Source organism: Camelus dromedarius, chromosome X, assembly GCF_036321535.1.
Source record: "Camelus dromedarius isolate mCamDro1 chromosome X, mCamDro1.pat, whole genome shotgun sequence".
Taxonomy (NCBI): domain Eukaryota; kingdom Metazoa; phylum Chordata; class Mammalia; order Artiodactyla; family Camelidae; genus Camelus; species Camelus dromedarius.
In genome coordinates, this window is record NC_087472.1 from 113,420,671 (window position 1) to 113,442,686 (window position 22,016).

Consider the following 22,016-nt stretch of genomic DNA (forward strand, 5'->3'; position numbering starts at 1 on the left):
CCTTCCCCACAGGACACTCAGGCCACCTCGGAGGACAGGAACCCGCTCACTGCCAGCACGAACGGGGCCCCACGGACTCGTGTTGATGCACCCCGCCCAGCGGGACCACCCAGTGCCACTCCCTTCAGGGTCCCAAGCACGTTGTTAGCAGGATGGGGTCTCCCGACATCAGAGGGGACATTCTGAAATGAGATGGTGTAGATTCTGACAACGTGTCAGCAGAGAACAAACCCAGTCCTCTGTTTCTGCCGTTTTCGATCTAATTTTAAAAGGTGTCATGCACACCCCCCAGATTCCCGAACAGTCTCTCCCGCTTCTGAGAAACACGCCCCCGGCACAGACCACCCGGAGCAAAACGGAGCAGAGGTTCTTCTGGGCTTTTCCAAACTTAAAACTTGAGATGTGTGCACCAGCGCGCGGTTTCCCTGAGTGGGAGTGGCCGGCGGCGGTGGCAGAAACAGGAGACCCCCAGATGGACTACTTTAAACCACAGGCATCCATCCTCCCCCGTCCTGCAGGCCAGACGTCTGAGGTCAAGGTGTCCCAGGGCCGCGCTCCCTCCCGAGGCTCCAGGGGAGGGTCCCTCCTGCCTTTTCCAGCTTCTGGGGGCTCCAGGCGTCCATCCCTGGGCTGGTGGCCGCCTCCCTCCCGTCTCTGCCTCGTCTCCACGTGGCGTCTCCTCTGTGCCTGTGTCTCTCCTCTTCTGTCTCTTCTGAGGACACTGTCCTTGGATGTAGGGCCACCTCCTCCAGGAGGACCTCCTCTCAGGCCCTTAACGTCATCACATAATGAAAATGAAACGAAATAGGATGAAATCATAGAAATAAGTGAAAGGAAAGGAAAGAAGATAAAATCCACACAGTGACAGGCAGTCGCCGGCCGCCAGCGGAAACCCCATGTCACCTGCCCTCCAGGAACAAAGACAAGACAGGAGACGTCACGGAGACCACCTCTTTATTGCAATGTTTTGCGCCCCCGCAGGGAGTCACTTCCGGGCCAAGACGGCGTCGTAGGTGCCCCCGGTCCGCCTGCAGTGGACGCGGGGGAAGCCGGCGGGCGCCAGGAGCGCGCGGTACTGCGCGGCCGTCCTCTCCCGGCCCTCCGTCTGCACCAGCATGTTGAGGGAGTAGAGCTGCGTGGTCAGCGGCCCCCGCCCGTCTGGGTCCAGGAGGCTTTCGATGACCAGGACGCCACCGCCTGCCACACGGAGAGCTGGGGCGTGAGTGAGGGTCCCCCAAGACTGAGGACCCGCTGCTCCTCCCGGGCTCCCCCCTCCCAGCCCCCAGCCCAGGCATCCTCCCTCGTCGGCTGCACGGCGGGCCTGAAGCTGTGGACCCTCGCTTGCTTTCAGCCCCAGCACACGAGGGTGGCCCTGAGACGCTGGACAGGTCTGCACGAGTGACCAGACGTGTCTGTCTGTGTGTGTGCATATGTGTGTGCAAAGCCACCCCCTCTCCAGGCCACTCGGGGTCTAAGCCAGCGGGGGCATGGGAGTCACCAGCGTCATCGCCACGGATGACCAGCCCCCGGGAGACACAGGTGGGTGCGAGTCTGCTCCACCTGGACCCTAGGAGGGAGCGACTGACTCGTCTCGAAGACAAGGCTTCACAAATGCCTGGGCGGTGGGCTGGGAGGAGCGACTTGACGGTCCTTTCCAGATTTCAAGCAAGGCATAAAGTGTTTCACGTATTCCACACAAACGTGGGACGTGCTGAGCGCGCCTGGGGACGTGCAGGGAGCACGGGGGTGTGGACAAGGTCAGGCCCCGCCCCTGCAGCTGCTACAGCCGCTCTGCCGGAGCAATGCCCCCCCTTTGGCGACTTGACTGCCTCATGTGGTTTTAATTCTGACTCCGCACACACTGGGCATCTACAGCCGTGGTGGAGATGCGGTTAAAGACGGGACGCGCACGTAAAGAACCAAGATGCTGAAGACAACAGAGTGAGGGGCACGGGCCACGCCCTGAACTGCCTCAAGCACCGGCTGTATACGCTGCAGATGGCCGATCAAAAGTCTCGTAAAGAGAGGGTGTCAAGATGTCCTCAACCTTTCAAACGCCAGCATGAAACAGGGAACACAGGACGGCGTGGACGAAGTGTCCGGCTTTCCGGACTGGGGAGGGGCGGGGTAGGGCAGAAGAGCCTCCACCCCCGAAGCGCAGCGCTGTAACGCGCGGGCCTGAAGCCAGCACACGCCCTGGCTGTCTTTCTCGGCGCTTCCGGCGTCGCTGGGAAACAAAGCCGCAAGGTGACTGAACACAGCGCGCTCTCTAAAAACGCAGAGAGCATCCCGTCGGGTTAGGAAGGTGACTTTTATATAAGCTCCAATCCATTTTATTAGGTGCCTGATCCTCAAAGAAAACTTAATCCAATAAGCATGACTTGAAAAAAAGGGCTTCATTGCCAATTACCGAGTCATGGGTCCTTTGCCACAATGAGCCCCAAGTGGAGGCGAGTCCCCCAGGGACCAAACCAAGACCCGCGCTCTATGTGCCCTGACTGGCGAAGGTGCGGACACGGTGCAGCTCCCGGCCTCGGGAGCAGACACACGGGGATGCTCACAGACAGAGCGCCGCGGAGCAGGGCCGGTGAGGACCGTCCCGTCAGATGTGGGCAGCGCTCCTGGCTACGGGGTCCAGGGAAGAAGGGCACGTGGATGGTGGTACACAGAGCACGAACCATCCGGGTGTGCCCTGCAGATCCGTGTGTGCGCGGGTATGTGCATAAACACACAGACGCACGCATCCACACCCATACAGTCATGCAGGGTCCCGTACGTGTATACTTGATCTCTGAGGAGCGAGCACCTAATAGAACAGACTGGAACGCACGTAGAAATCACCTTCATAACCTGATCGGGATAAACACGCACACACATATCCCCATGTATTCCCGTGTGTACACACACGTGCATAATACACCTGTCCACTCATGTGTGTACATGTCCACAAACACCCCCACATATTGATGTCTGTGCACACATGTGCATAAACACACATGCACATTCATGCCCACGTACGTGCATGTACATGTATGTGTATAAACACACACACATGCAAAGATACATACACACACATGCACATGCATGGTGGCCATTACACACACACACACACACATATACACCTGCATGTCTGTATCACATGCAGATATGTGTGCATGTGCATGGTCACACGTTAACTATGCACACCCACGTGCTCATGTACAATGCACACATAGACCCACGTGTTCATGCATTCACATGTATCGTGCACACACCTACACACACAGTCATACATGCCTGTGCACATACATCTGTACACATATATTATACACATGCACACGTATACGCACACATCCACACCTGTGCACGCTTCATGCACACACACACAGAACCCTACATCCACATGTACAAACGTAGGCACTTTTGCCTGGGTGCACAGCCATAACACACACGTACACATGTATACCTATGCATGTGTGCATATATCCGCATGCATACATGTACAGACACACATGCACGTGTACATACATGCACACATCCATATACATGGTCACACATACGTGTGTACCATTGTGTGCGAATCCATGTGTCTGTGTAGACGTGCACGTACATGTATGCATACCTATACACACGTGCATCCGTGACCCCTGCGTATACGTGTACCTGCATGTGCAGATGCACGTATGCCCACATGCACATATGTACATGCAGTCGTATTTGCACACACGTGTGCATGTGTGTATATAACACTCCAACAAATGCGTACACATCTGTAATATGTACACAGATCCCCACACACGCATACATCCCTGTGCACATATACACACACACGACTGCATCTGTACACGCACGACGTGCACACACAGGTGCACAGACATCTATGCTCTTGTTTTCACCAAGCCGGCACAGGCAGACCCCCATCACAAAACAGCTCACTTCCAAGAGCCAGAGACAAGCAGGTTTGCGGGGATTGCACTTCAGGCCAGACCTCCCTGCAGATACGTCTGTACGCAGCGCTGGGTTCCCAAATTATGCAAGAGTCTCACCAATTTGAAAACAAAAACAGGAAAGAGAAAAGGCAAGCTCTCAAGCCCTGCGAGCGAACCGAAGGCCACGAGCCGGGCTGGGACTCGCGTGGGGGACACCACTGGGCATCACGTTTCCTGCGACTTCGGCGAAGCCAGGCTGTGGGACATGCAACACAGAACAGTGCAGGGAGGCCACCACGGCCCCCGGCAGCTTCACCGTGTGTCCAAGCCTGGGTGAGCTGCTTTGCAATGCCATCACGGAAGCTTCAGGGCGAGACAGACAAGGGACACTGAGGGCATTCGCAGCCAAGCCTCCAGCTGTGGGACAACATGCAGACTCCAGAACAGTGAGCAGCCTGCCCCGTCGTGTCGGCTGGATTGGAAGTGTGATGGGGCACTGTCCCCGTCACACACAGAGGCTGTGCCCACGTCCTCGTGGGCCACCAGGATGGAGGGACCTCACAGGACAGCTGGGGCTCTGTCCCCATCACACACAGAGGCTGTGCTCACGTCCTCGTGGGCCACCAGGATGGAGGGACCCCACACGCACGTCGCCACGCGGCCCCACCACCTACCTGCCTTGCAGGCGTGGTGGATTCTCGCCAGCAGCTGAGAGCACTTCTCGTCGCTCCAGTCGTGCAGGACCCTGGCCAGGATGTAGAGGTCCGCATGGGGAAGGGGGTCTGTGAAGAAATCTCCTGCAACATAGGGTGGTGCCAGGGGGTCAGCCTGCAGCCCCGCCCAACTTGACGCCTCCCCACCCCCCCGGCATGGAAAGGCCACCAGATCCCCCAGCTACTGACCTTCCAACCTCAACTTCAACCAAAGAAACGATGTCTGGGAAGTGGTTTTAATTTAGTTTAATTTAATTTAAGTTCCTAAGCTCCCCGTGTCAACAGCCAGCCCCTGCGGGACCCGGACGCACGCCACGGGCGTCAGGAGGCCCCTGGCGATCGGTCAGCAGCTCCTGCGCGATGAACCAAACTGGACCGACTGTCCACACACGATTTGCTGGCTGAACAGAAATGTCCAAGAGAGACCCTTACTCGTAGGCGGTGGCACACGCTCAACTCTCGCACCATTTTTCCCGCAAAAACCACCGGCGTGGGGAGGGACCCTGGGTGGGCCTGGGTGGGCCCGGGGTCACTCGGCTGGCTCTGAAATGCACAGCAGCTGGGGCGCGTGTCCTGCATGACACCTAGGCTGCTCCCCGCGTCTCCTCCTTGCGCGGAGCGCCCCGGGAAATACGGGCGCCGGGGAGGTAGGGCAGGGGAAACGAGAGCCCTCCGAATGGCTTTTCCTCCCCTCAGTGAGGAGAGACAGGGTCTTTCTCCGGAAACTGCGGCCCCAGGGCCAAGTTCGGCCGGGCGTCTGCTCGCCTGCAGCCTTCAATGGAGGGAAGTCAGATCCAAGAACGAGGGTCCACACCCCTTCTGTCCCCTCTGGTGACCGACCGCAGACACCGAACCTCAGCCGTGAGCAGCTCACAGCAGCCAGCCATTTGCCTTAATCCCCCCAACCTCCGAAATCTGCTCCTTCACCGCATTTTCCAGACGAGCCATGGGAGTAAGACTGGCCGTGAGTCTCCAAGAAGCGGAGACCGTCTCCCCAGCAGTGAGATGAGGCGAAGATCAGGCTGAAGCTCTTCCTCCGTGCAGAAAATATAAGGGGCCCCAAAACTTGGTCATTGGGATTCAGAATATTTTTTAAAAAATTTTTGGGGGAGGGGGGCAGGTAATTAGATTTATTCATTAATTGATTTTTTCGACGGAGGCGCTGGGGATTGAACCCAGCACCTCGTGCACGCTAAGCGTGCGCTGTATCCCTGAGGTACCCCTCACCCTATGGTATTTTAATGCAATCATTTTTTAAAAAATCAACATTAACTACATCCTCCAAAAAAAAATTGTGATGGTCAGAATTTTAAATAAAAACGGTACTCAGCCCTTCAAGGGCACGATCCGGCACACCCGGGCCACCCAGAGCTCAGCCTCTCGGATCCAGAGCAGGTCAGAAGGAGGTGGTCCCGTCAACATCTGGGGACTGCCGACCCCGTACTCAAGCCCAGATTCAGCGGTGGTGGCCTGTCCCATGAGACACCGTGAACTTGGGGGTGACTTTTTTTAAACAAAAGATAGCGAATTCATAGCAGATTTAAGAGTGGGCAGAAATGGTGTTTTCCTTCTGAGTGAGCAAAAAAAAAAAAAAAAAAACCCCACCAAAGGCCGGTTTCCTCTGTAAACTGGAAGACATGGCATCTGCAGGTCAGAATGCAGCCCGTCCCGGGGAGACACACCCCGTGTTTCCGTGGCCAGAGGGGGTCCCTTCTGGCTCCCGGCAAAGCCACCCTGGTCTCTGAGCCCCTGAAAGCTCAGAATCTTCTCAGTCTGCTGAGTCGGTCATTGTCCCCTCATCTTGCCGTCAACCGACTTCACTTACGGTCATTGATAAATGACTTGGATTCAGACACCTGCAGGGGGGTCCTGGGGCGGCCGAAGGAATTGGCCACAAACCGGGGGCTTAAAACCACAGGCATCCATCCTCCCCCGTCCTGGAGACCAGACGTCTGAGGTCAAGGTGTCCCAGGGCCGCGCTCCCTCCGAAGGCTCCAGGGGAGGGTCCTCCCTGCCTCTTCCAGCTTCTGGGGGCTCCAGGCGTCCATCCCTGGGCTGGTGGCCGCCTCCCTCCCGTCTCTGCCTCCGTCTCCACGTGGCGTCTCCTCTGTGTCTGTGTCTCTCCTCTTCTGTCTCTTCTGAGGACACTGTCCTTGGATGCAGGGCCACCTCCTCCAGGAGGACCTCCTCTCAGGTCCTTCACTCCATCCCGTCTGCAAAGATGCTATTTCCATGTAAATTCTAATTCATGAGTTCTGAATGGCTGTTAATTTTCAGGGGCACTACTGAGCGCAATACAACGCTCAGGAATTAGCTGCAAAAAAACAGCGCGCCTTCCCAGTTTTGCGTCCATCACGAGTAAGCTGAGGGCAGGCATTTGGAGGGTGGGGGAAGTCACGCGGACCGTCCGCTGCCGGCCTCTCCCAAGCCCCCCACCGCCACTGCCTCGGGCTCCCCGCGGACACAGCGCACGGAAACCCACCTTCACGGAAGCTGATCCGTTCCTCGCCCGCGAAGGAGAAGTGCTTCTCCGCCATCTGTACCACCTCCGGGATGTCGAAGACGGTGACGCGACACGCGGGGTACAGAGCCACGCACTCCTTGGCCAGAGCCCCAGAACAGCCTGCGGGTGGACACAGGACGGGCGCATGGGGGTGCCCCGCTCCGGTCTTCATGCCTGCACTGTCCGTGCGCCCCTGAAGTCCAGGGTGTCTTCCCGGCTGGACGGGCCCGTACGCCCGTCTTCCACACACGCTGTGAGCTGACCGTGTCGTCCTGGGCCAGGGCGTCTGTCCCCGCCAAGGGCAGACAACAGCCAAGCAGGGGCCGGAGCGAGACACGCATGAAGGACATCTCCAGGGAATGCCCTGATGAGAAATCAGGGGGAGCCTGCCCTCTGCCACCGGCGTGCACGCCCTGGGGCTTCTGCTCGTGTTTTCATCCCCAGCGGCTCCCTGAACTCTTGCTTTGAGTGACCACTAACACTGGTGGACCTTCAGAAACACGTGCCTTCCTCACCAGGGATGGTTTCCCGACCCCTCATCCCTACCGAACGGTGGCTGCAGCTTTCCGTGCCTCTGCTGTGGCAGCAAGAGGGTTTGCCGAAAACAGACCGTGGCGTAGCCGGCATTTCTACGTCAGAGGAGCCCCATCCGGTAAGATGGGCAGGAGGACCACCCGCCCCGCCCGCCTTTGCTCTACGATTCGCCCCAAGCCTGGCGTCTAACCTGCAGGCCTGGCTACCCACCTTTCCCATCCCCGTCGGCGACAGAACACAAGGTTCCCAAGCGAGGGGTGGTGGCACGTGCCCCCCACAGGACCCCAGAACGCGCGCCCGATCCCTGCAGGCTCGCACGGCCTTCTGCCTCCACCAGGAAGGCAGCACGACAAGGCTGTGCTGTTGGAGTTTCATCAGATCCTACCCCTCCACCTCCTCGGGGAGTTCCGGCCTCTGTCCACACGGAGACCCGCCTCTCTGCCCCACGCCCTCGCCCTTGGGGCCACTGCTCGCTGGCAACGCTGGGGAACTAGGACCAGGACAGCCGTCGGGTGTGCAAGAAAGGCTTTCTCCATGGTCCTGCATGGGTTTCCCATCTCCTTCTGTCATCAGCTCTCGGGGAGCCGGCACAACCAGGGTTCTCCTCCTGCTCTGCTGGTGGGAGCGTAAACGGGTGCAGCCACTACGGAGGACACTGTGGCGGTGCCTTAAAAACTGAAAGTGGACTTACCACGTGACCCAGCAATCCGTCTCCTGAGCGTAATATTGGGAGAAAACTCTAACATAAAAAGATACACTCACCCCAGTGTTCCCAGCAGCACTATTTACATTAGCCAAGACATGGAAGCAACCTAAATGTCCATCAACAGTTGATAAAGAAGCTGCAGTATATTTATACAATGGAATACTACACAGCCATGAAAAAAGAAAATAAAGCCATTTGCAGCAACATGGTTGGACCTGGAGATGATCATACTAAGTGAAGTAAGTCAGACAGAGAAAGACAAATACTGTAGTATCAATTATATGTGGAATCTAAAAAAAAAAGATGCGAATAAACTTATTTACAAAACAGAAACAGACTCACAGACACAGAAAACAAACGTATGGTTGCCAGGGGAGAAAGGAGGTAGGAGGGTAAATTAGGAGTTTGACATCAGCAGATACAAACTGCTATATATAAAATAAATAAACAACAAGGTCCTACTGTGCAGCACAGGGAACTATAGTCAATATGTTGTAATAACCTATAATAAAAAAAGACCTGAAAAAAATCATGTTACTGAATCACTCAGCTGCACATTTGCAACTGGCACAGGCTTGTAAATCAGCTCGACTTCAACAATAAAAAAAAACAAGGGTTCATAGGCTTGAATCCAAGCACAGCCCCAACACCGGGGGCGGACACTCACCACCGAGGTCGCAGATGAGCGGAAAGGGGGACAGGTCGAAGGCGGCCAGCACGCTGCCCCCGCACACGCTCCACACCTCCTGCAGACCCCGCATGAACAGCAGCTGCTCGGCTTCCGACCTGGCCCGTGAGAGCACGCCCGTCAGAACCGCATCACTCCCACGGTGGGCCGCGTGAGCAGCAACCCAACCTGGGGAGCCCAGGGCCCAGCAAAGCACCGTGTCCCGCAGGCCTGCGTGTAAGCCTTGCGTCTGCGGGTTGGAGTCTGCGCTGCTGGAGATGGCGGGGCTCAGGGTGCCCCCGGGCCAGCCGCCCACAGACGCCCAGCTCCAGGAGACCGCGAGCACAGCGGGAAGGGATCACCTGTCTCTGGAAGCCATGGAGAAGGGGGTCTCGCCCCTTTCCACCGTCAAAGGAGCTCTGATGCTCTTGAATCAGGGAAATTCAGACAGCGTCCCCCACCCGACGGGGCAGAAGGAGGGTCTGGTCTGCTTTGCAAGTCCGGGAGGGAGTCCACCCACACTGGGGCGAGGGCTCCAGGCGGTGGGGACTCAGGGGGATGGGGAAGAGATGGTGGGAACAGGAGGGGTCTGGGAAGGGGGCGGAGGTGAGAAGGAGGCAACGGTGCTGGGTGCCTGGGGGTCCTCTGCATCCCCTGCCTCCTCTGCCTGCTCTTGGAGTCTGCTATGTGGGTTTGGTGTCGCTGTAGGAAGACGGGGAGGGGAGGGGAGGGGTGGGGAGGGCACCGGCTCCTCTCAGGACCACCAGCTCTCTACATCCTTCCTCCTTTTCCCACCACACCCTCTGGGCAGCTACACACCCGGCACCTAGTCCTCGGGGCATCACCATCTCAGAATTTTTACAGCAGAGCTGCATGCAAAGCACGAGCCCCGTGTCTTTGCACAGAAAACAAACAGACAGACAGACGTATTCCCTGGGTAACTGCAGCCACAGGAAAAGGGGTGCCTCGTTTTTCTACCGAAAAACAAAGATAAAAATATTGGCATCGATGCGGGACATGGACCCAGACAAACATCAGAGCTGCCAAATCTGGGGATTTTTTTTTTTTTTTTAAGAAATGATAAATTAAGTATCAACTTTCAGCTTTCTTCTGTTTGGCTCTGTTTGGCCCCAATTCTGCAGCCCTGAGTTGTAGAACCAAGCACGGCCCCCCAGAGCTGGCCCTTGGCGTCACCTGTAGATGGCGGTGAAGAGCTGCTCCGCAGGGACGCCGAAGGCCTTCAGGTACTGGTTCCTCCCTTCTCTGAAAATGGGGGGGGGGGGGGGGGTAGGCGGTCACTGGGGTTCTGAGAGGCGACTACCCAGGACGCACACAGGTGGCCCCAGACCCCTGCTCACGGCACGCAGGGAACCTCCTTCGGGAACCCAGCACACTCCGGAATTCCGTTCCCGTGTGCTCTACGCGAGCTGGGCGTTCGGGGCCGCAGGCTCCCCGATGTGAGCGGAGAAGCCATGGAGGGGCCGTCTAAGGAGAGCGGTCCCCTGGCGTCTGGGCAGTTGGAACCTCCTTGCCGCTGGAGAGCCAGCTGGCCCGCCCCCTCCACCGTGGCGGCCAGGGTGAAAGATTTCCGGGTCCTCACCCCACCTTGGCCAGCTCCCCCGATGCCCAGGTGAGCTGCCCCCCTGTGACTTGTCTCCTCCCAACCTGGCAGCCCCGAAATCAACCCCCTCCCCTTTCACGGATAATTCATGAGCCAGCCTTTGGTCACGTGAGGCACCCTGTCCGCCCGACCTTCAGGAGACGGCGGTGGAAAGGCCACTAGAGCAGGAATCCTAAACCAACACGAGGCAGCCTCGTACGGAAGCACAGGGCAGAGGTGAGCAGCGGAGGGTCACTCTCCATGGCTCCAAAGCTGGCTTCCTTTTTGCACGAGGGACGAGACGGTGAGGTTTTCGTTCTTGTCCCCTCGGGCACCTTTCACCCGGTGCTTGCTTGAGCTCCCCCAATTCTTAAATTTTTATTTTGGGGCGGAGGTAATTAGGTTTATTTGTCTATTATTTATTTAATGGAGGGACTGGGGATTGAACCCCAGGCTTCGTGCATGCCAAGCACAAGCCCTACCACTGAGATCTACCCTAACGGCCTCCCAGCTTCTTTTTTTTAACTGAATGGGTTCCAACCTCAAACACTTCGGAGATCACTGTTAAAATCTACATGTCCTGTTTCTTGGGGCTTTTTGGGGGGGATTACGTTTATATATTCATTTTTTTTTTTAATGGAGGGACTGGGGATTGAACCCAGCACCTCGTGCATGCTAAGCACACGCTCTACCCCTGAGCTAGACCCTCCCCCCGACAGCCTGCTTCTTGGAAAACACACACCTCAGAAGCTGTGGCAGCCGTGGCCCGACGTTGCCGCGTGGACGCAGCGGTGGGAGCTCACGGGAGGCTGGCCCTTTAGACGGGCGTTCAGTGTCCACTCTGCCTCTGTCCCCACCATGCCCTCTTGGCTGATTGTGACACGAGGCCCCTGACGCCTTGGTCTCCTGCAAAGACGTGCCGAGAGTCCCCGGGACCCCAAGCTTCAGGCCTGTCCCTCATGCAATTGACGCCCCAGCCCCGGGGGATCCCCCGCCTGCAGCTCTGCCCCGGGGCCGCCCGGGGACACTCAGAACCGCATCCCCGGCTGCCCTGGAGGTCAGTCTCACTGCACGTGACTTGGGAGCAGAAATGTGGAGTCGGACAGTGATGGTAACCACGAAGGCGCTGAGCGGTGTCTTTTCCGAAATCAGTGGTAGAGCCTGACCCTGAGACTTCCACGGCTAATGAGCTACCGCCGGCTCGAGGCGGGGCTCAAGGTGAAACAGTTCAGAAAGAGAACGCGCGGGTGGGGAGGGTGCAGCTCAGGGGTAGGCGGCGTGCGTAGCAGGCATGAGGTCCTGGGTTCCCTCCCCAGTCCCTCCATAAAAATAATTAAAGAAAAACCTAATTATCTCCACCCCTCCAAAAAAAAATTTAAAAAATAAAAGAGAAAACAGAGCCACGGTTGTCAGCGGGAGGCAATTCCGTCCTCCCAGGGAACACAGGGCAACATCTGGACACTTTTCCGGTTGTCACCACTGGAGAAGGGGAGCTCCTGGCGTGTGCCGGGTGGAGACCAGGGACGCAGCTCCACGTCCCACGGGGCACAGGACACCCCCACCCCATCAGAGGGTCCTCCAGCCCTGGGGTCAGTCTTGTGGGCTGGGAACCCGTGTGCACAAAAGCCATCGCAGTGACATCAGCCTGTGAGGTTTCCCACCCTCGGTTCTGGGCCACCTTCCCCTCCCCTCGGAGACCCGAGAAACACAGGGGTTCTCATCATGGCGTCATTCGAGGAATCCCGTCGGTCACCCCCAGGCGACTTCAGACACCTGTTCTGCGTTTCTGAACCGAGTGATGCCGTGTCTGGTTCTCTGGCAAAGCCCGCCTTTTGTCTCCCCGGGGACGCCCCGAAAGCAGCCCCCAGGCAGCCCTGGGGACTCGGTGATGCCACACGCACCTCACGGCCTCGGCCAGGTGGCCCCAGCATGCGTAGGTCGTCCTGGCCATGTACAGCAGCATGTTCTGCTGGGACCTGGGGCCGGTCCTGGCCAGGTAGGTGCTGGCAAGCTCCGTGTTCCCATAGACGGCTGCAAACAAACAGAAAGGACAGAAAACAGACATGAGCCAGACGTCACGTCATTGCCGACGTGCATTGCACATAATCCCTCCGGGTGGCTGGCCCCTGGTCCCGGCCGGTGGGCACCTGGCGCACCTGTCGGCTTCAACTTTGGCAAATGCTGTGGGAGACCTTGTGGAGCAGGTGGAAGTGTTTATTGCAGTCTGTGGATTTTTAATAACTGGTTTAACACTCAACAAATGGGGGGGGCAACACCCCGACTCGTGAAAAGGAAACAAAGACTGGGGAGGGACGGGGGGCTTTTTGGCCGAGCTCAGCTACGCGGCAGGGGGCCCGGCCGGGTGAAGGACACAGTCTTCACGACAACGTGCGGGCGGGCGTGCAGCCCCCAGGCTGCAGAGGACACCGTGCTCTCTGGGCGGGCCCTCAGCTGGGCTCCGAACTGCCCCGTGCCTCCGCCCTGCCAACCCAGGGAGGCCTCGTCCCGATCAGGAGGGTGGCTCTGGGCAGCTCAGGGCCGCACGTCCAGGGCGCCTCTCTGGTGTCCGAGCCTGCATCCTCCTCTCCTCTCCTGGGGACCCAGCCGTGGTGCCTGGGACCCCACTGTGGTCCTGTTCCCTCTTAGCGCAGGAGCACGCTTGCCCCGCTCGCCAAGAGTAACGTTCCAGCCTCTCATCATCTCCGCACAGTCCATCACACCTGACGGATGCTGTGGGTCTCTTATGCGGACCCCACGGCAGAGCTGGAACAGGCTCTCCGCCCACCTGGCCTCCGAGGTGAGCGTCCGAGTGCCTCCTTCCTGCCCACCTGCCCACCTCCTCACCGGCCTGGGCTGAGTGTCGGCAGGCACCCCAGGCCCCCCCCCCAGGTGGTTCCCACCGTCTGCACCCTGCACAGGTGCCCCCTGGCCGAGGTCAGCACGGGGTGCAGGTCCAGACGCGGCAGTACCGGCAGGGGAACGGGGTGGGGGGTGCTCTGCAAAGGCTGTTCACGCGCCGTGCCTGCCGCCGGTGGCTCTGGCCGCCGTGCACCCCGACACCTACCTGGTTTCCAAGCCGGGCTATCTGAGCACCGGCCATGCCCCAACGACGTCTTCCTGCTCAAGGTAACCCATTCCCCCGTCTCTGCACCCCCGAAGTCCGGCGGGGACTCAAGTCCTTGCGGCAAGCAGAAGGCCCACCCCTCGCGCCTCCCACCGGCCCGGCACCCGCTCCTGGAACCCTGGCCCACTGCCTGTTTGGTCAGTAAAGTTTTATCAGCACCCTGGCCCCACCAGCTAGTTGATCAATAAGGTTTATTGGAACTCAGCCCCACCGTTTGTTTCCATGCTGTCTCCGGCTGCCTGGATGCTCCAAGGGCAGACACGCGAGGCGGCGGCAGGGGCCGCGGGGCCGGCCCGCAGCGCCGAGAGCCCTGAGCCTCTGGCCCTTCACAGAAAAGGACGTGCCTCGTGTGCCTATTTTAAACACCTTCTTAGAAACAGGAAGGACACTGACCTTTTCCTCGCCTCACGTCCACTTGAAGCAGCTTCAGGGACACACAGGCGTCCAGCAGTTGCTCTGTCCCTCGGGGGCTGCTGGCCAGGCGTGCGGCCACCTCCGCCGACGCCAGGGGCCCCGGGGCCTCGGCCAGAAGGTCGAACACTCCCAGCTCACAGGCGGAGAACAGCACCTCGGGGCGGGGGCAGAAACCAAAGCAGCTTTGATCCCGTTCGGAGCCACACGCTTAGAGGCACACAGGCCACGGGGTGGGTGGTGGGGGTGCGTTCGGAAACACCGCGGAAAACAGGACGGCGGTTCCTCAAAGCCCTAAGCGCGGGAGGACTGTAGGATCCAGACATCCCGCTGCGGGGTGCGGACCCCCAAAGGCTGGAGCAAACAGCGCGGACACCCGTGCTCACTGAAGCAGCACTCACAGCGGCCCAAAGGGGGACGCCACCCACGTGTCCACCGATGGAGCGGTGGGTGGACAAACAAAATCTAGCATAAACGCAATGCACTGTAGCGTCCAGTCTTAGAAAGGAAGGGAGGTCCGACACAGGCTGCGATGCGGACGGACCCTGAACACAGGATGCTCAGAGAGAGAAGCAGACAAAGGACATAGGGTGTGAGTCCAGTTACAGGAAACGCCCAGAACACGCAGATCCACAGACACAGCAGGCGGATTCGGGGTTGTCCGGGGCTGGGGGAGCGGGATGGACTGACGGCTCACAGGAGAAGGATCAGATTCATAAGGATTAGGAGTGTGGGGGCTGGGGCCTGGGGGAAGACAGAGGGGGAGTGAGTGCCTCATGGGGACAGAGCCTCAGTTTGGGAAGATGGACGCGTTCTGGCGATGATGGTGGGGACGGCTGCACAACAGTGGGAATGAATTTGATGCCTCTGACATGGGCACTTAAAAACTGTTCAGATGGTCAGTTTTACACTGCATCTGTTTTAACACAATAAAAAAATTTTTTTAAAATATTTTTTAATGATGCTTCCACCTTGCACCCAGGAAGCAACTGCTCCTGCTCTGTTAAGTGCTAAACCAGAATACTGTCCCATCCTGCAGGGACTGGATGGGCTGGTCCCCGGGGAGGGTGGGGACCAGGGCGTAGTGGGGGCTGCTCCCGGAGACGCAGGGTCCCACAGGGCCATTCACTGGCCGGGGGGCCGGCGGGGAGCAAAGATGGGGGAGCAAAGATGAGTGAGCAAAGATGAGGGAGGCCGTCTGTCTCTCAGGGTCAACGGGGGTCACCCTTGGGAGCAGGGATTTGGAGAATGGGGGACAGAGAGCGCCTTCTGCATTTTCATTCCAAGCCCTTCCCTATGCATTTTGATTTTCCAAACAAGGAAATATATATATTACTTTTTTTTTCTAAAGATGTCAGTGGTGTTCCCTACACGGTGGTGTTTGAGTCTTAAGATCGGTTGGTTATTTTTTTTTTTCTCTCCTTCTCTGTCTAAAGAAGTGAATAGGTCACGCCTTCAAATAACACAGAAAAGATTATTAAAAAAAAAAAAAAAGAAGAAATTGCTAATGCAGTTGTCCCCTGGCACACTCATTTTGGGTGGGTGCCAAGGCCCCAGGCCACCACACGGATGTTAGCCGTGAGAGGTGGGTCACAGACGTCTGCCCACGGGGACACACGGTCCCCGTAAGAAAAAGACCCGCCTCTTTGTTAACGAGGGAACTCCATGCTTCCTTTGCCGCCAACACTGGGAAGCTCTCAAAATGCATGTCAGGGAGGGAAGTGTCAAGCTATTAACTCTGAATTCTTTGATTATGGTTCTGTTATTTTTTTTTTTTTAATGGAGGCACCGGGGACTGAACCCAGGATCTCGTGCATGCAAGGCACACACTCCACCTCTGAGCTACAGCCTCCCCCTAAGATACTATTAATTCTTACTCTATTAAGGCAGCCAAACTTGTGACATGTGGGGCTACAGGACTCTGATGGGGGGCGTCCTGTGCACAGCGGGGTGTGGAGCTGCGTCTCTGGTCTCCACCCGCCGTATGCCAGGACCTCCCACAGTTGTGACAACCACAAACATCCCCAGACTTTGCCAAGTGCCCCCCCGGGGCCCCGCGCAGTCCCTGTGCGAGAACCACTACATGAAACTAAAATTCCATCAGCTCTTACTCTGCGAAGGTTGCCTTCACTCTCCTTAAGATTGTATCCAATCCTGTTCTGTTAATGTTGCATTCACCCTTATTCTGTTAAGATTGTATCAACTCTTGTTAAGGTCCCACTAACTCGTATTGTATTAAGGTTGCATTCAGTTCTATCCTATTAAGACGGCATTAGCTGGATTAAGTCTAATTCTATCAAAGCTGTAACCCCTGGGGGGAGGCAGGCTGTCTCTTAGGGGCAGAGCATGTGCTTAGCCTGCATGAGGTCCTGGGTTCAATCCTCACCTGCATTAAAAAAATTAAAAGAAAATAAAGAAATAAACCTAATTACCACCCCCACCTAAAAAAAAAAAAAAACCCACAAAAACAGAAGAAGTAAAAAAAGCTGTAATCACTCTTGCTCGACTGAGATGTTATTAACACTCATCCTATTAAAGTTGTATTTGGGTTTTTTTTTTTTAATGAAGATTTTATTAGCTCTCGTGCTATTAAGTTGTATTCAATTGTGTGCTACTACGATGCATTAGTGTTTATTCCGCTAACATTGTGTCTATTCCTATCCTGCGAAGTCGGCGTTAACTCTCACCCTGTTCTGGTTGTGTGAGCCCCTGGGTTCAGGTCGCTTCCACTCCGCGTATAAGGAACCTTCACGGACCCTTACTCTGTAAGGTTGCATGACGTCTTATTCTATTAACGTTGGATGAACTCCGGTTCTACTGACATTGTATTGAGTCTTGCTCTATTAAGGTAATTAAGTTTTATTCCAGCAAGATGGCATTGGCTATTGCTCTGCTGAATGGTGACAGCCCAATGCTGTGGAATCCCATGGACCAGAGTGACTTTCCTCCCAAGACTTACACACCCACGAATGCCCCCGTGAGCGAGCAGCCCCACCGGCTGGGGGCAGGCTGGCAGCACGGCGAGGTCGAACAAGGGAAAGGCACCAGGTCACGCCGTTTTCTGTAGAAGGAGCCCCTTTTCCTTTTCTCAGTGGGGCTAAAAGCGGCAGACGTCACCCTTGCGGGGGGGGGGTCTCCGGAGAGGAATCCGGGGCTCCCCGCCCTTGGAGGGGGAAGACATCTCACTTCCGTTTTCAGTCCCCTCTCCCTGAATCTGAGCGCCCCCGTCGGAGGATGGAGTCAGCACAGACCACGCACGAGCTCAGAACCCGCGGCGGCGTGGCCAGAGGCCACCACGTCATCACATGTCGTGAAAGCTGCCGCAGAGAACGTGAGACACCACGCTCGTCCGTGCTGGCGGGTTTGGATCCACCACCAGCTGCAGACACCCCTAGCCCCCAGTCCCACCCCTGGTCATGCTGCCACGGAGCCTCACCCCCCACCTACTGACGGACATGCATCTCTCGGCCCCAAGGGTGTTCAGCCACCCCGTGGGGAAGCTGTGTGTCCTCAGAATTGCAGGTTCACTCCAAAAAGCCCAGAGGAACCCCGTTCTCCCACCCGAGAAGCCCAGCCACGGGTCCTTTCCTTCCACCTGCCTCTGAACACCTTATTTTTTTTTAAATTTATGTATGTATTTTATAATATATTTTTATAATTGAAGTATATTTCATTTACAATATTATAAGTTACAATACGTTACATCACTATACAATATAGTGACGCACAAGCTTTAAAGCTTACACTCCATTTACAGTTACTATAAAAGCTTGGCTCTGTTCCCCGTGTTGCACAGCACATCCTTGTAGCTCATTTTACACCTGATGGTTTGTATCTCTTAATCCTCCATCTCCACCTTGTCCCTCCCCTCCCCGTCTCCCCACGGGTCACCACCAGTTCCTTCTCTGCGTCGATGAGTCTGTTTCTTTTCTGTTATCTCCACTCCTTCCTTTCAGATTCCGCATCTTAGTGACATCTCACAGTATTTGTGTTTCTCTGTCTGACTCATTTGTCTCAGCATAATGCCCGCCAAGTCCATGCACACTGTGCCCCAGAAACGAACCCAACATTTTAAATCAACCCCACTTCAGTTACAAAGCAAACCACCAACCCACCCATTTAAAATTGGGGCAGAAGCGCTGAACAGACGTTTTTTTTTCCAGAAGAGGAAACGCGGACGGCCAACAGGAGCACGAAAAGCTGCTCAGCATCGCCAACATCAGGGGAAATGCAGACCAAAACCATGACGAGGCAGCACCTCGCACCTGTCGGCACGGCCACCGTCAAAGAACACTCGAACAACAAATGCCCCAAACAGCTTTGTAGCCGGCGAGGCTCAGCTCCCCCGAGACACAGGATCGAGTCTATCCCCAACGGCGCCGGCGTGCGCCCACGCCGAGATCTCCACCCACCGCTCATCACCTCATTCAACAGACTGGGCAACGGTGAGCCTTTGAAAGATAAAACCAGACTCCAATTGCCTCCACTTTTAATTTTTTTACTTTGTTACTTGTTTGATTTTTTTGGGGGGGGGAGGGTTGGGGAGAGAATTTCATTTATTTTTTTAACGGAGGCACTGGGGATCGAACCCAAGACCTTGTGCACACCAGGCACGCGCTCTACTCCTGAGCTACAACCAGCCCTCTGCCTCCCTTTCTCTTATTGAAGCAAAATTCAAGCAGCGTGAGAATCACCTTTAACCATTTTCGACTAAAGAATGCGGGGCGTTTAGCCAGCTCACAGTGTTGTGCAACCAGCCACCTCTGTCTGCGTCCAGAACATTCTCGTCGCCCGCCCAAAGGAGACCCTGTCCCCGTGAGCCGTCACCCCCATCCCCCAGCCCCTGGCACCAGGAACCCACTTTTCTGTGTCTGTGGCTTTGCGTGTCCTGGGCGTTTCCTGTAGACGGACTCACACACTGCGTGTCCTGTGCCTGCCACTGTCACTGTGCACACAATCTACTCGCCCACGGGAAGGGGTGACACGCTGATTCTGCTACGTTGTGGGCGAACCTTCCACACCCATCTGGATTTTAAATTTTAGTGTGGAACAGACAAGAACTCCTACGTTACTCTACTGCTATGTGATTTTATTTTTTTTTTAAAGCATATTCAATACCTTGTGGTCACCTATCATGAAAAAGAACATGCAAAGGAATCTATGTATGTGTATGCATGAGCGACACCCGATGCTGCGCACCGGACGTGGACACAACATTGTAACGGACAAGACTTCAATGAAAATAAATACATAAAATGTATTATTTTTAAAAAGATGCAAATGAACTTATTTACAAAACAGAAACAGACTTAGAGACACAGAAAATGAACTTATAATTACCAGGGGTGGGGGCCGGGGGTGGGAAAGGACACACTGGGAGTTCGAGATCTGCAGATACTAACTACTATGTATAAAACAGATAAACCAGTTTATACCGTACAGCACAGGGAACTCTGTTCAATATCTTGTAGCAACTTATAATGAAAAAGAATATGAACAGGAATCTATGCGTGTGCATGCAAGACTGACACACGACGCTGTGCACCAGAAACTGACACAACGTTGTAAACTGACTAGACTTCAATTCAAAAAAAAAAAAAACAACTGTTTCCAATACGTCGATACATGTGTTTTAGTGACCATCGCCTCATTTCTCTTCGTACCTATTTCAGGCTAAGCACTTAAGAACTTCATTCTGAGACACGGTCCATGGTACCAGCAGACGTCCCAGAAGGGCCCCGGTGGCCGGCCTTCTGCGCATACACTCGGCCATAGTTCCACAACACTCGCATACTCCCAAGCGAGGCCCCGTCCCCATTAGGCACTCAAGCCCCGCTCTGCCTCCGCAGCTCCCTGCAACGGACCCCGAGCCAGGGGATCGCCGCCCTACCTGGGACACCATGAAGCCGTGGCAGTGCTCCTTGAGGAGACGGTAGGCCTGGTCCTCCGGGGAACCCATCTTCCTCCACGCCGGCCTGGCTTTGAGGACCCCCTGGCTGTCCCAGCTTCGGGGACCACGGGTCTATAAGGAAGACGCTGGGGGCGGGGGCCGGCCAGGGGCTCAGCGCTGCCGTCAGAAGCTCCTTGCTGGAGGCCCGGGAATGAGCTCAAGTCAGGTCACCCTAGAAAATTCCATAAGCCTCATTAAAGGGATGACAAATCTTGTGGGTCCCACCTGGGTTTCAGCTCAGCCTTCTGTCCTTGATGAGCACACAGCCCTAAAACAGCCTGTACCCCCAGCCCCACGCCCTGCCCCTCTTCCACCACCAGCTGTGGACAGATCCAACTCCAAAGTGCTCACCAGTCCCCAGCGCCGATGACGCAGCTGATGGCCTGAAGCCTCTGTGCCCCTTCCTGCGTGGACAGAGCGGGCGTATTAATTTTCTACAGTGGCCGTAGCAAATGAATCACAAACTGAGAGGCTTAAAACCGCAGACGTCCATCCTCCCCAAGTGCTGGAGACCAGATGTCTGAGACCAAGAAGGGGCCAACACGAGTCAAGGACAGACAGCTTTACAGAGAAGCAATGAAAAACTCTGGGACTAAAAAAAAAAAAAAAATTGCCACGGAAACGTCCCCTCAATCTTCTTTATCCATTCATCTATTGATGCGCACTTAGGTTATGACAAGATATTGAACACAGTGGCCGGAAACCGACACATTGTAACTGACGGTGCCTCAATTAAAAAAAAAATAACACACACAGAAGAGAAGCCAGCCACGGACGGGAGACTGAACATTTTGGAAAAATAGGGTTGTGGGCAGAGTCGTCGAGACACTGAGATCTTTCCTCCAGGAGGATGGAGCGTCTGGGCACCCGGTGCATTTGCGTGATTAAAGCACAAGCAGCCGTGCTGAGCCTAAACGCCCCCCCGCCCCCGTGGCTGCAGGCTCTGTCCGGGGTCTTCAGTTAAGGTGATTACTTTAGTAATAAAGTGGGGTGTTGAGAAGGACCAGGGCACTCTCAGAGATGGAAGCATAACCTTTGAAATTCAAGGTCGCTGCTCGGACTCAGGCTTTCAGAAGCAGGAGGGACTCGGAGCCAGTGAGGGTCCCACCCCGTCCGGCGTCCGGCTGTTTGCTAGGTCAGCATCAGACCCCCGGCCCCTCCCTGGACGGTCCCCACTTCTTGCCAGAAGAAAACAGACGGCATTCTGACCGCAGGGAGTTCTCACTGGCCAGAAAAGAATTTACGCTGACAAGCATTCTTTTAAAAACGAGCCTGGCTTGTGCGTTTAAGTCCAAAAATGTAATTAACTCTGAAACTAAATGGTGGTGATGGTTGCTGTCCTAAAAAACCCACTGAATTGTACACTTTAAGAAGGTGGATTTTATGGTATGTGGACTATATATCTGGCTTTGCTTTTTAAGACTATTTTTATTAGGACAGTTCTGGGTTTGCAGCAAATTTTAAAGGGAAAACAGAGATTTAGCAAGACCTCCAGCCTTCACACAGGCATTGCCTCCCCAGTAAGGCTGTGTTTAAGGAATAAAGCACACAGGTATACACAGGAGGGATGTTGGGCTTGGCTGCAGACCTCACCAACACAGCAAATACTGCCGGAGTGAGTCACACGAATTTTTTCCTTTCCTCCTGACCATTATGCTAGACTGCAGTCTGTCACCTGTGCAGCAGCTTTGTCTTAAAAAAAAGAAAAGAAAAGAAAACAAAAGAAAAGAAAAGAAAAGAAAAGAAAAGAAAAGAATGCAGCTACTATAATTAAACACTTCATGCTAAAAAAACAAACAAAAAACAAAAAAAACCCCAAAAAACTAGCCATTCTCTGAGCCTTCAGCGAATCCTGGTCCTAATGTCAAAATCACAGGTACCGTAACAAGTAGAATAATAA

At 55.5% G+C, this 22,016-nt stretch overlaps 1 protein-coding gene across 1 annotated transcript; it reads right to left on the bottom strand.

Annotated features, from left to right (window-relative positions):
- Positions 1 to 956: 956 nt before the first annotated feature.
- LOC105103096 (acetylserotonin O-methyltransferase) lies at positions 957 to 20,388 on the bottom strand. Its single transcript, XM_031446033.2, has 8 exons — positions 20,057 to 20,388; positions 14,149 to 14,323; positions 12,533 to 12,662; positions 10,226 to 10,294; positions 9,032 to 9,150; positions 7,104 to 7,244; positions 4,583 to 4,705; positions 957 to 1,197 (listed from the first exon to the last, which is right to left on the bottom strand). Exons 1-8 carry the CDS (start codon positions 20,123 to 20,125, stop codon positions 986 to 988), a joined length of 1,038 nt encoding a protein of 345 aa, XP_031301893.1. The 5' UTR covers positions 20,126 to 20,388; the 3' UTR covers positions 957 to 985.
- Positions 20,389 to 22,016: the final 1,628 nt, after the last annotated feature.

Excerpts from the sequence above, each read along its gene's own strand:
- LOC105103096 (XM_031446033.2), bottom strand. The coding sequence starts at position 20,125 with ATGGGTTCCCCGGAGGACCAGGCCTACCGTCTCCTCAAGGAGCACTGC. Across the intron at positions 10,295-12,532 it reads CACCTGGCCGAGGCCGTGAG|AGAAGGGAGGAACCAGTACC; the intron begins GTGCGTGTGGCA and ends CCCCATTTTCAG. Across the intron at positions 9,151-10,225 it reads CTCTTCACCGCCATCTACAG|GTCGGAAGCCGAGCAGCTGC; the intron begins GTGACGCCAAGG and ends CTCACGGGCCAG.